Source organism: Vicugna pacos, chromosome 36 (genome assembly GCF_048564905.1).
Source record: "Vicugna pacos chromosome 36, VicPac4, whole genome shotgun sequence".
NCBI lineage: Eukaryota > Metazoa > Chordata > Mammalia > Artiodactyla > Camelidae > Vicugna > Vicugna pacos.
Genome location: NC_133022.1, coordinates 5,913,078 through 5,925,278, shown reverse-complemented (window position 1 = coordinate 5,925,278; position 12,201 = coordinate 5,913,078). Strand labels below are relative to the sequence as shown.

General features: G+C 48.0%; 1 protein-coding gene across 1 annotated transcript; it reads right to left on the bottom strand.

Moving 5' to 3' along the window:
• Positions 1–2,065: 2,065 nt before the first annotated feature.
• Positions 2,066–11,943, bottom strand: LOC140691641 (transport and Golgi organization protein 1 homolog). The gene is made up of 11 exons (XM_072955514.1): positions 11,833–11,943; positions 10,122–10,194; positions 7,964–8,099; positions 6,500–6,598; positions 5,581–5,641; positions 5,433–5,468; positions 5,291–5,358; positions 5,075–5,169; positions 3,838–3,908; positions 2,707–2,869; positions 2,066–2,187 (listed from the first exon to the last, which is right to left on the bottom strand). Exons 2-11 carry the CDS (start codon positions 10,159–10,161, stop codon positions 2,066–2,068), a joined length of 891 nt encoding a protein of 296 aa, XP_072811615.1. The 5' UTR covers positions 10,162–10,194; positions 11,833–11,943.
• Positions 11,944–12,201: the final 258 nt, after the last annotated feature.

Sequence of the window (12,201 nt, the reverse complement as noted above, 5' to 3'; positions counted from 1 at the left end):
TGAGGGAGACACCACAGGCCACGGGATCAGGTGTCTCTTCCATAGCCGATCAACGGCCGTGGAAGGTCAGGGCTCCACACGCTGCAGACAATGGCAGGGGTGGGCTTCTCCTTCGGGGAGCCCGGAACGTGCTCCCTGTTGAAGCCCCGTGTGCAGAACTGACACGCCTGCCTTCTGTCACAGGCCTCTTACTCCGTAGCACTCTACAAGAGACACCTCCTCCCCAGGGCACGATGGGGGAGGGGAAGACGCGGTCCATTAATTGCGTCCACTAAGGGACCAGGGGAGCACGGCCGACAGCCCAGTCAGGGTGGCCCATGCCCTGGGAGGGACCTGGAGAGCGATCTGCCCTTCTCCTGCAGTGACGCAAGGAACAAACAGAGGAATGGACGCTTTCATCTTACCAAGTGGAGCATCCGGTACTGGTGAGCGAGGCTGCACAGGGCCCAAGGGGGCCCAGGTGCTGGTGGCAACACGGGCCGGTCCCTGCAAACGCCGGGACGCTGCAAGGTAACCTGCAGGGCAGAAGGGAGAGCCGTGTCAGGCGACAGAAACGGAGCGACCACCGACAAAAGCCGAAACCCAACGCATCAGCTGTCGGCACCGGGCACCCTCCCCACACCCCGCCGGGTGCCCACCCAGCATCACAGTGCCCCACGCTCCACCCAGCCCTCTGGGGCCTGCAGCCGGCAGCCCGGGCCGCACAGCAGGACACGGGGGGACAACAATGGCGCCACACGACGTCGCCGGTGTCTCCAAGTGGACGAAGCCAAGGGTCCTGCCTGCGAGGATGCACACAGAGCTTCCAGCACTCTGACAAAAGCAGCGCCTTCACAACAGGCAGCCCCTTTGGGCAGGACAGCCCTCCTCGCCACCACCCCAGCTCCACGGGAGCTGGCCCGGCGCGGACCAGGAACACGCAGAAGAGACGGACGTGAAAAGCTCGTCCTCCACACGTGCAATCAGAGCCGCACCTGGGTCACCGCTCTGCCTCCAGGACCCTGCCTGGCCCTCTCCTTCCCCCCAAACCAAGTAATCTCCTCCGACCTGCAGGGGCTTTCCCTGGGCGCAACGTGCACTGGGGAGCTGGGCACCCCGGAGTCCTGCGGGGGAGCTGCCCAAGTGCTCCTGAGGGGACAACGCTGCCCACGGGAGGTAGTCAGGCTCCGCTACAATCACCGCTATCCTCAGGGACGTCTGGGTTTTCAGTGCGCTACGAAGCGCGCACTACTTGTGTCCTTCGGCAAACTCAAGTGGGATGTCTGGATCCCACAACTGACACCAAAAGGACCCTACAGGCCCGTGCGCAAACTCCCGCGACGTGTCGTGCTGACGCCCAGGAGCAGCTCTGACAGCTTCCGGGGCAGGCCCGACCCGGCGCAGGGGTGGGGAGCACGATGGGAGGACGCTGCGGCGCGTCGCAATTCCCCCTCAGGGAAGTAGGCCTCTTCACTGCGGGCTCTTTCCCTTCAAGCCTCTATTTCTTACTACAAAAGCAACATCTACCCAGAGTACAACTGGAGGCAGCGGGCCAGGCACATCTCCGTCCCGAGAACAGACGGTCACGGGTTCTGACATTTACCCCACACCAAACAGGTAGACTCAAAGCTGCACAAAGCACACAGGACAAAGCTGGAGGGAGGGCTTTGCCCCTTTCTCACTTACGAGCATTTCAATGGCCATGCTAAACAGGAGAATCACCTGGCCTCAGCAAGGAAACAAGTCAAACGAGTGACGACACAGGACTCTGCCTCAGTGACCCAGGAGCAACCCCAGGTGCAGGTCGGCAGGAAGGAGTCAGCAGAGCCAGGAGAAGCCAGTGTGGAGCGAGGGCTCCCCCTCCGCACGCTATCTCGACAAACCCACAGCCAAAGTCTGCGGTCCTCGGCTTCTGAGCACTCCCTCATGGCTTCTGCAGGCACCAGCCAAGGTGACGGGCTCCAGGGACAAGCAGACCACTGGCCCCTGTGGAGACTGAATTTGAAAGCGAACGACATGCCAGACCCGTCACAGGACACACAGTCTGGAGATGAGGGCGGGAATGGCTTCCGGGAAAACAGGAAGCTCACCTTTCCCAGGATGATGTCCAACGGAGCATGACCACCCCACTTACCTGGGCCTCTTGGGCCAGCGCATGCGGGTAGGAGCTACTGGCCAATGCCAGGGCCACGGCAGGTCTTGCATGGGCTGAAAACCACAGAAGGGATTGGGGATTAGGCTCGCCTGTGAAGACTTTTCTGAAGCGACACTAAACCTTTGAGCCTTCTTTCCCCGTATCCCACTCGTCCCCACATCACAAATATAGGAATGCAGGTCTCCTGACTCTTCAGGGAGAGGCCATATTTCTCTACTTTTGTGTTTTGAGACTTATCATCAGCTGTGCAAGTTCACGGCTTAAATTAGTTGCAGAATTCATTATCGGTGCTTCATCCCTCAGAGAGCCCATATCATGGTGTATGTTGAAGATATGTAGTAGTGACGTTTTTGCCTTCTGTCAGACCTTCTTTTCTCTGCAAGATACTCCTCCTTTCTATGTCATGATTGGGAAATGACATGGGCTATGAAATAAATGTGTATCCTAATTACCTAAAAGAACGTTACAATTTACTCAATCTGATTTTCCCAGGCATTGGAAATTCTTGGCTTGGCATCTTCCATTCTTCTGCAGAGACTCAACAAGAAAACAGACATACACTTTCATCTTACCAATGACTGGAGATATAGGTTGTGGATAAGGTCCTAGAAGGCACGTGGGTCTTCTATGTGCCAGTGGCCTGTATCTAATGAATGGTTCTGGTGGACATCCCCAGGGGTAGAAATCTTCCCATGGTGCTGGGATAGTTCTGGGGCCTCTTCTAGGCCCATAGTCCTGCAGAACAAGAGATTCAGTTTTTAAATATATCAGTATTATTGGAAAAGAGAGAAACACCAACTGGAACAGGAATAGTCCCCAACACCTTGAAATGCACCAGGGTTCTAAAGAACAGCATCAATGCCAGAAATCTCTACTCTCCTGTGTCGCCGTGCGAGCTTATGGAAGTTTTAGGCCCAGCAGTAAGCCACTGCCAGTGTCTGGAAATGTAGGGATGAAAGGGGCTAGTTCTGGGGCATCACAGAGACAAGCATGCTTCTACCCCCAGTGCCACTCTCCACTCAGCCCTTCACCAGCACAAAAGCCCTTTGTTTGTATATTATAAGCAGAGAGAATGAGAGAGGATGGTGGTTTTAGGTATTACCTTTAAGTCTTTAATTCATTTCAAGTCAACCCCCTTGAGGAGCATGTGACAGGGATTTAAGCCTTTTACATGGGAGCATCCTATTTTCCCAGCACCATTTATTTCAGACACTGCCTTTTCTCCATTTAGTACTGTTGGCTCCCTTGTCAAATGTCAATTGACTGTATTTGCGTGGGTGCATTTCTGGGCTCTTGAGCGTGTTACATTGGTGTTGAGTCTGTTTTCATGCCAGTTCTGATAACTATAGTTTTATGATACAGCTTGAAATCCAGAGTAGTCGTGCCCCCACTGTGTTTTTCTTTCTCAGGGAGACTGCTTTGGCTCTCCAGTAGAGAATTCATGTAACTATTTAGTGTGTCTTTCCTACTTTTATAAAAACATGAAAGTTTCCACCAAAGATGACCAGCTGTGTGTTGAGGCCTTGGGGAAGATCCAGCAAAGAGTTTGCTTTTGAAAAGTAAATGACACAGCAGACCCATCACGGAACACACAATCCAGATGCAAGGCAGGAGAGGGCGATTGGAAAGACAGCAGATATCTCCAGAGATCAAATCCCAACACAAAGTGATCACTGCGACACAACTGGAAACAAATCACTTACTTGTGTCTCCTCGGCCTCCTGAGCACGGAAGTCGCTGCCGTTCCTCACAGGGGCACCACCAGGCCCTGAGGCTGTAAAGGGAGAACAGCGCTGAGGGCGGGTCCTCTCTGACAGAGGCCGTGGGGGGGAGCACGAGCCATCCATGCCCTTCCCCAGGAGCTGTCACTCCTGCCCGCGCCCCGGGCTCCACACAGAGGCCGCAGGTCCCCCTCATGTCTCAGGTGACCCCGAGGACGAGGAGAGGCTGGAACCCTGACCCGTGATGAGGACACCACAGAGCCCTGGTTCAGGTGTTTTCATAGCTAATCACCCTGGATGGGATCTCAGGGCTCAGATCCCTGGAAATCAACACTAACACAGGTGGCTCACAATGCAGTTCAGGGGAAACCAGTCTCTGCATATTACCTATTAAAGTGAGAAGTGTCTTTCATAGGAACAGCATAACAACCCCTGACCATGAGCTGCACCTCTCCCTCCTCAGCCCGCTGGTAAGCTGTTACAATCCTCGTCCGATAGGACATGTCTTGTACAAGTGACTGCGTGTTACGTAAACATTTATGAAACAAGTAGCCTTAGAAAGACTAATATTGTAATAATCAGCAGAAGAACGGTGAATTACACAGAGAACCTGTTGGAAGACTTTAGAGTTACACGTGTGACTCTAGAAGAGGGAGACTACGTAGTCATGTCACTTCCTAGCGGGCTACTCTAGGTCACCGTGCAACATTTCTTATAAGAACGAAGGGACCTGCATAATTAGTAAAGAAATGCCTGCTGTCTTAAAGCAGATCTTGAATAGAATATTTATCCACCAAGGCAAATGAAGAAAAATTTTTTCTCATCAGGACATACTGCCTTCATTCCAAAACTCTGTGCATGTTATTTTTCTCAACTACAAGGAGAAAGCAGCCTTCAACACTGTGTCCAGGCTGGAAGAGAGTGCTGACACTCATGTCTTCTAGCGCACAGAAAGCAGCCATGCCAGCCAACCAAGGGCCTGGAGGGTGGCCCACAGTCCCTGGAGGGGCATGAGCTCCACTGCTCACAGGAGACAGAGCCCTGCTGGCTGGCAGCACGTGAAGAAAACATCTTGTCACCCAGCTGAGAACCTGCCCCCTGTGGTGAGTGTGTGGTGTGGTGTCCAGGAAACCCAGCAATCACCCGCAGGGACAAGAAGCCCACTTGGAGGCTTTTGCAGCAGAAATGAAGCTGCTGCAGTTCACAGTGTGCTCCTTACGTCTCAGGGAAGGATGCAGCCTGTACGGTCCTCCTGGGGTGGGCTCCTGCCTCATGTACTTCTCTGCCTGCCTCTGTATGCAGATTGCATCCAATCTTAAAGACACAGAAAGAATGGCTTCAATGAGAATTACATCATCAATTCCTCTTCTAGACACAAAACAGCCAATCCTTAAAAATCTCAGAACACCCTTAAAAATGTGTGAAAATTCTGTACCTCTGTTTCAGGTGGGCGGCCTCCCTTCTAAGCTCAGTGTTTTCCCTCTCCAGCTCCCGAGCCCTGATCTGTGGGGGAAAACACATCGATGTTCAGCCGTGGCAGACTGTGCACAAAGGGAAGGAAGGAAACAAATTCTTACCCAGTTGTCTTGGGACTTCTTCTTGGCACGAGTGATCTGAAAAAGTCAACACATCAAGAAACACCCCATGGCAAGGGGTTCTCAGGCCCACAGTAACCATCTGCTTCAGGTGCTGAGGACTCCGTGTGTCAGGAGGAAGGCAGGTTACCTGGAGTCTCAAGGCGATGTCTGCTCCCTGCATCTGCCTGTGACATTCTTCAAGCCTTCTCCTACGAGTTACAAATTGTTTCATCAGAGAAAACACAATGCTGGGCATGCTGTTAAATAACTTGCTCCAGTCCATGCTATCTGCACTGCACACTCACATACATTATCTAACCGTACAAGACACACTGCACACTCACACACTCACACACAGTATCTCATCACATTATCTGCAATGCACACTCCACACATCATCTCACCACACAAGACACACTGCACACTCACACACAGTATCTCACGTTATCTGCACTGCACACTCACACACAGTATCACCACACAAGACACACTGCACACGGCTGTAGAAGCACATCAGGTTCAAAGCTATCACTGCAGTCACTCCTTCTGTCACTATTATTTTACGTCTGTCAGGTTCTGCACTGACACAATTTCCTTTCCCGTTCTCAACACTTCCCTCACTTAACCTGTGTTGAGCATCTTTCATCATAAACCTTGAATCTTCTTTTCCTTACATCCTTATCCTATTTCTCAGGCTTACAAGTGGGTCTCTCCAGTGACATGGTCATATTTATTGGTCCAACTGATGCTACACCAAACTGCTTACCTCAGGTTGAGAACAATTTATAGCACCTTCAGAAACATCTCTGTGAACTGTCTTTCCACTCACTCAGTCTGGCCAGCATTGAGACCAGGAAATTCTTAGTAACTTAATACTTTTTAAAGTTAAACCTTTAATGTAACATGTGTAAAACTTAACATTTTTTCTTCTGTGTGAAGTATCTATACAAATCTCTTCTAAACATGTGTTTTGGTCTGTGTGTGATATTGTGCCTGAACATTTTAGAAAAGTTTTTAAAAACCCAACAGTGGTGTCAGCACCGCAGGTGCACAGGAGCTGAACTCACTTGTACTGTCGTGTCTCGTCTTCAGCCAGTTTTGCCTTCTCCTCTGCTGCCAATAGCTGCTGCTTCTCCACCAGCTCACATCCTTTCATGTCCACCTTCCTGAGAGGGGAAAGAAACTCTGCAAAATTCTGTCAGTTTCCCTCCCAGAAATTGGAGGGGAACAATTCAATGTTCCTTTTGCCCTTCCCCATAAGTGCTCAGACTGACAGATACAGAGGAAAGAATTAAAGGCCCCCACTAATACATATGAAAAAGCTACACTCAGGCCTCTGGCAAGTGTTTGGTATCTGGCCTTCCCTTCAGCGTCCCCACACCTATTCTAATCTGTGCATAAAGTAAACACACAGGAAAAGCCCACATGAGGTGCACTCTGTGCCCCTCCTTGGCTCAGGCTCCTGTGAGGGGGACAGCGTGAGTTCACGTTTCAATGTGGGACTCAGGGTCTGACCAAGTCTTCACTACCAAACACATTAGGGTGAAGCAAGCGTTCATGACTTGTTTGATTTCTCCCACAGAGAGCCCTGATTTCAGTCAAAGCTTGGGGCAAACCGGGTTTCTCAGGGATATGAGAAAATGTTTGGTTTTGAATGTGGGCTAATGGGTGTGATGTCCATGACCTCTCCCTGAGAATGACAGGAACTCTGTACAAATTATGAAATCCATGCTCAAATGTACCAAATTGCTAACAAGCCAGGAAGGAACATGAGGCCAAGATGGGAAAAGGAAGCTCAGGACTGGGTCCACCTTCCCCGAGGGTCACCTGTTAACTGCAGGGGAAGCCACTGAGATGCAGAGCAGCCCGGCAGCTGGTGCCCCCCCCAACATGGGCATCACAGTCAGATGGCTGGAGCTCGCAGCCTGTCAGCGCAGGCAATCCCTAGTGACACCTGCAGGCCTTAGCTGGGATCCATGAGAGCTACATGCCAGGAATAAAGCTGGAGAGCAGACACACTGGCCTCAGGAGGGCTGGCTGCACTGACTGATCTCAGCTGCTAACTGGGTTAACAGGATGTAGCACTGCTGGTACCCTGATCACCTGCCAGCTGTCACGCCCACCTTCTCTGCAGCAAATTAACCTCACACCAGGCCTCAAATTTTCTCTATTTTCTACCCCATATCTAGAGTTCAGTAAAAATGATAGACACATGGCAGGTCATGACAGTATGATGCAGTTGAAACCTAAGGACAATAAAAATGGATCTAGGGGATCTAGATAATGAAGTGACTAAATCTGGCCCAAGAACTCACTAAGATCTCAAACTAAATACAACAAGAACTCTGGTAACCAGTCAGAATGAACAGAAGCAGCAGGTTACAGAAATCAAGGCAGAAAAGTAAACACAAATCTGTGCTGGCTGAATGTGGTAAAGGAAATATGGTGGTTAAGTATTCTGAAATATAATATCTACGTGATTTCACACATTCATTCACACATTTGTCATAATTAACGTGGGAACATCTTACTCTTCAATGTGCCCATCTGCCTGTCCAGAAATATCTTTAGGGAAACGTATTCTCCGCTCCAGCCTCTGGAAATTGGCTTCCTCTCCTGTCACAGATCCCGATGTGGCATGGTGGTCTTGCATTTTCTTTTCAAGTTCTGTGAACATGAGACAGTTTGTCTATGTATGTGCACTCAACAGCTTGGCTGTGCTGGGCAGTGGAGAAAGGAGAGAATCCTGAATGCAGGAACTCATTTTTTACCTTCCCAGTGTAAACTCATGTCTACTATAGGTGTGTCTCATTTTATTGTCCTTCCCAATAATGCATTTTTTAAAACAAATTGAAGACCTGTAGCAACCCTGAGTCCAGCAAGTTTATTGGTGACTATTTTTTCTGACAGCATTTGCTCATTTCTTATCTCTGTGTCACACTTTGGTAATTCTTGAAATACTTCATTCTTTATCATTTTCATTAAAATAGGCATGACATTCTTTTAAGGCAAAGCCTAAGCCAGTGGAAGTCCCTAATTCTCAGCAATTCTGCAAGCCTGAGAGATGAAGAGGCTACAAAAGGAAACTCTGAAGCCAGCAGGGATTGGTCCATGAAGTTTAAGGCAAGATTCCATCTCCACTGCATACCTGTGCAAGGTAAAGCAGGAAGAGCTAAACCAGACGCTGCTGCACGTTCTCTAGGAGATGAAGCTAAGACAGCTAATAATGAAGGTGGATACACTAAACAACAGATTTTCAATGCAGAGAACTGCAAGGGGAAGCCATCCAGCACTTTCATAGCTGGAGAGGAGAAGTCAGTGCCTGGCATCAAAGCTTCAATGGACAGGCTGATTTTCTTGTTAGGGGCTAATGCAGCTGATGGTTGTAAAGTTGAAGCCAATGCTCATTTAACATTCTGAAAATCCTCTGTCCCATGAGAATCATGGGAAATCTATCTGTGCTCTATAAATGGAATAAAGCCTGGATGACAGCACATCTGTTTACAACATGAATATTTTAGCCCACTGTTGAGAACTAATACTCAGAAAAAAAAATTCTTTCAAAATATTACTGCTCATGGACAATGCACCGGGTCACCCACGAGCTCTGATGGAGACATATGAGATGAGTGCTGTTTCCATGCTTAATATGACATCCATTCTGGAGCCCATGGATCAGGAGTAATTATGACTTTCAAGTCTTATTTAAAATACATTTTGGAAGGCTTTAGCTGCCACAGACAGTGATACGACTGATGGGTCTGGGTAAATAAATGGAAAACTTTCTGGAAAGGATTCAGCATTTTAGGTGCCATTAAGAACATTCATGATTCATGAGAAGAAGTCAAAATATCAACAACCAGGGTTTGGACGGAATTGATTCCAATCTTGATGTGTGACTTTGAGGGGCTCAAGACTTCAGTGCAGGAAGGAACTGCAGATGTGCTGAAAACAGCAGGAGAACTAGAGTTAGAAGTGGAGCCTGAAGACGTGACTGAATGGCTGCAGTCTCATGATAAATGTGCATGAATGAGGAGCTGTTTCTTATGCACGAGCAAAGAAGTTGTTTTGAGATGGACTCTACTGGTGAAGATGCCGTGAAGAAGGTTGAAATAACAAAGGACTTATAAGAGTGCACAAACTTAGCTGAGAAACTACCACAGGGTTTGAGAGGATTGACTCCAATTTGTAAAGAAGTCCTCCTGTGTGTAAAATGTATCAAATAGCACTTCCTGCTACAGAGGACTTGCTCCTGAAAGGGAGAGTTAATCCTGTGACAAACTTCATTGTGGTCTTACTTTAAGAAATTGCAAAAAGCCACACCAATCTTCAGCAACCACCACAATGATCGGTCAGCAGTCATTATCAATTCCAGACCATCCACCAAAATGACTGTAACTCAGTAAAAAAAAAAGTTTAAAAAAAAGACCATCCACCAACAAAAAGATAACACCTCACTGGAGGCTCAGATGATGGCTAGTAGCTTTTAGTAATAAAGTATATTTTCATTAAGTTACGAACATTGGGGGGTTTAGACACAGTGGTGTTGCTCACTTAATAGACTACAGTATAGTGTACATTTGATTCTCTTTACTATGATATTAACTTTATTCTAGGGGTCTAGAACTGAAGCCATAACATCTCCCAGGAAGCCTGCATATGAGGTTTTCTTCCCAACAAGCAACATACCTTCCAGGCTGCAGTCCTCAGTTGTCTCGGCTCTCTGCATCGTATCCTCAGATCTGGTCTTCAAAACACGTGGCTGCAAGACATGTGAGAAAAGACGTTCAAGAAGTACTGCTCCACAGCAACGTGAACGTACTTAACGTGAGAGGATCGTGCACTTGGAATCAGCTAAGATGGGCCATCTGCTTTATGTGTGTCACAGCATAATTAGACACTGACACAGTGATGCTCAGTTCTCTTGAGTTAAGTACCTCTGGGGTTGAGTAACGTCTCTTACTCTCTTCTTGCTGCTGAGCTGAACATCCTCCTGCACATGCATTTCTTCTGATTTCACTGTGGCTTCACAGACATGAGATTTATTAAGAGCAATTTCAACCTAAAACTCTCTCATTGATGACTAAATCCCAAGAAAAGTAACTTGAATAGACATCAACATTTAATCTTCTAAGGCATGAGATTGTTGTTCCTTGTGAAAGCTCATGTGTACAGTGGAAATCCTGCTGCATCTGGAGGCATTTACCTCAGATTCCTGAAGTGTTCATTGAAACAGCACCTTTCAAGGTCTCTGGAGACGTTCTTTTTTCCAGTATCTTCACACAGGACAGAATTAAAGCATGTACTATGATTTCAATGAAAACTCAGGGTGACATGCTTAAAAAGTGTAACTTTTTTTCCCAAAAACAAAGTATTTTTTTAACTGCAAAACAAACCATAGAAAATAAATATATTAGCCCTGGTGCACGTCCAAAGACTTTGGTGAGCATTCTCTCCAGAAGATATTAAGGCAGCGAAATGATTCTGAACATTCAAGTTTTATAAAGAAAGCAAGTGTCATACGTTCCCTTACACATGCTTGAGAGCATCTGGGACTTTCCCTGAGTTTCAGTTTGGGGCTGAAGACAGTGCTCCGTTTGAGAGTTTACAGCAGACAGGGCCTCTCCTTCGAGTTCTAGCACCGGGCGTCCTAGCAGCTCGTTCTGACACCCTGCATCTTGCATTTCCTTCCTCAGCGGGTCCTCTTCCACTGCCAGCCTGCCAAGCTCTTCCAGCAAGTCTTGGTTTGTTCTGATGGGCACTTGCTTCTCTTCAACCCTTTTGGAATCCTGTCCCTTCTCAGCCAGTACCCACAGCCGCCCCTAAGTTTCCTTTGATGGCAGCTGATCCAGGCTGGGCCCAGGACAGATGTCAAGCCCATGAAGAAATGTGGAAAGAAGAGACCTCCAGGCACAGATATTTCCTCGCCTCCACAGACTTCCTCCTCACTGGACAATGGAGGGCATGACTGGACGACAAGGGGAAGCAAGGGTGGGAAACTGCTCATGTCAAAGAGCTCACAAATGAGCATCCCTAGTGAAATATAAACAAAGTTTACCCAAATTCATGTGGAAAATTCTCTGTTTAACATCAACAGGGCAAGGGGCTGTACAACTCAGCTAGTAACTTCCTTCACCTCTCAGGTATTTCCTGGCATTTTCCATGTATCTTGGAGGGCAGTGTGAGTGGTGAGAAAACTCTCTAGGTTGTGAAAATAAGACATATTTCCTAGTCTCCGAAATAGGAAAAGTCACAGAGGCTTTAGTCCATGAAATTCTGGGTCATTGTTCACAGGGAGGTTCTGCTCCTGGGCTCTCACACTCTGCTGTGGCCAAAAAACAGGAGGAGTGGGAGCACGCATCTCGCCCAGCTGTGGTCAATGTGGCAGCCAAGCTCTTACCAAGTGTGGGCTCTTGGCGTTCTGGTCCCTCGCTGCCTGCAGCTTAGCTCGAGCAATCTGAATGATGTCGTTCAAATACTCACTCTTCCTCTTAATGATTTTCAAGTTCTCCTTCAATGAAACATTGAATTAGTAACAATTACTTATTACTTTCAATTCTGTTTTCAGAATGTAATCTAGAAGAAGAAGAGGCTTGTACCTTAAACTTTAGTGCTTCCTCAGAAAGCATCTTCTTTTGCCTAATGGCCTCTAAGCATTTCTTTGCATTGTTGGTCTATGCAAATGTGTAATGAAGGAAACAGAATTACAAATATTAATTACTCCGCTAGCCGAACCTATCTTGTGTGTGACCCCTTCCACTAATACAGC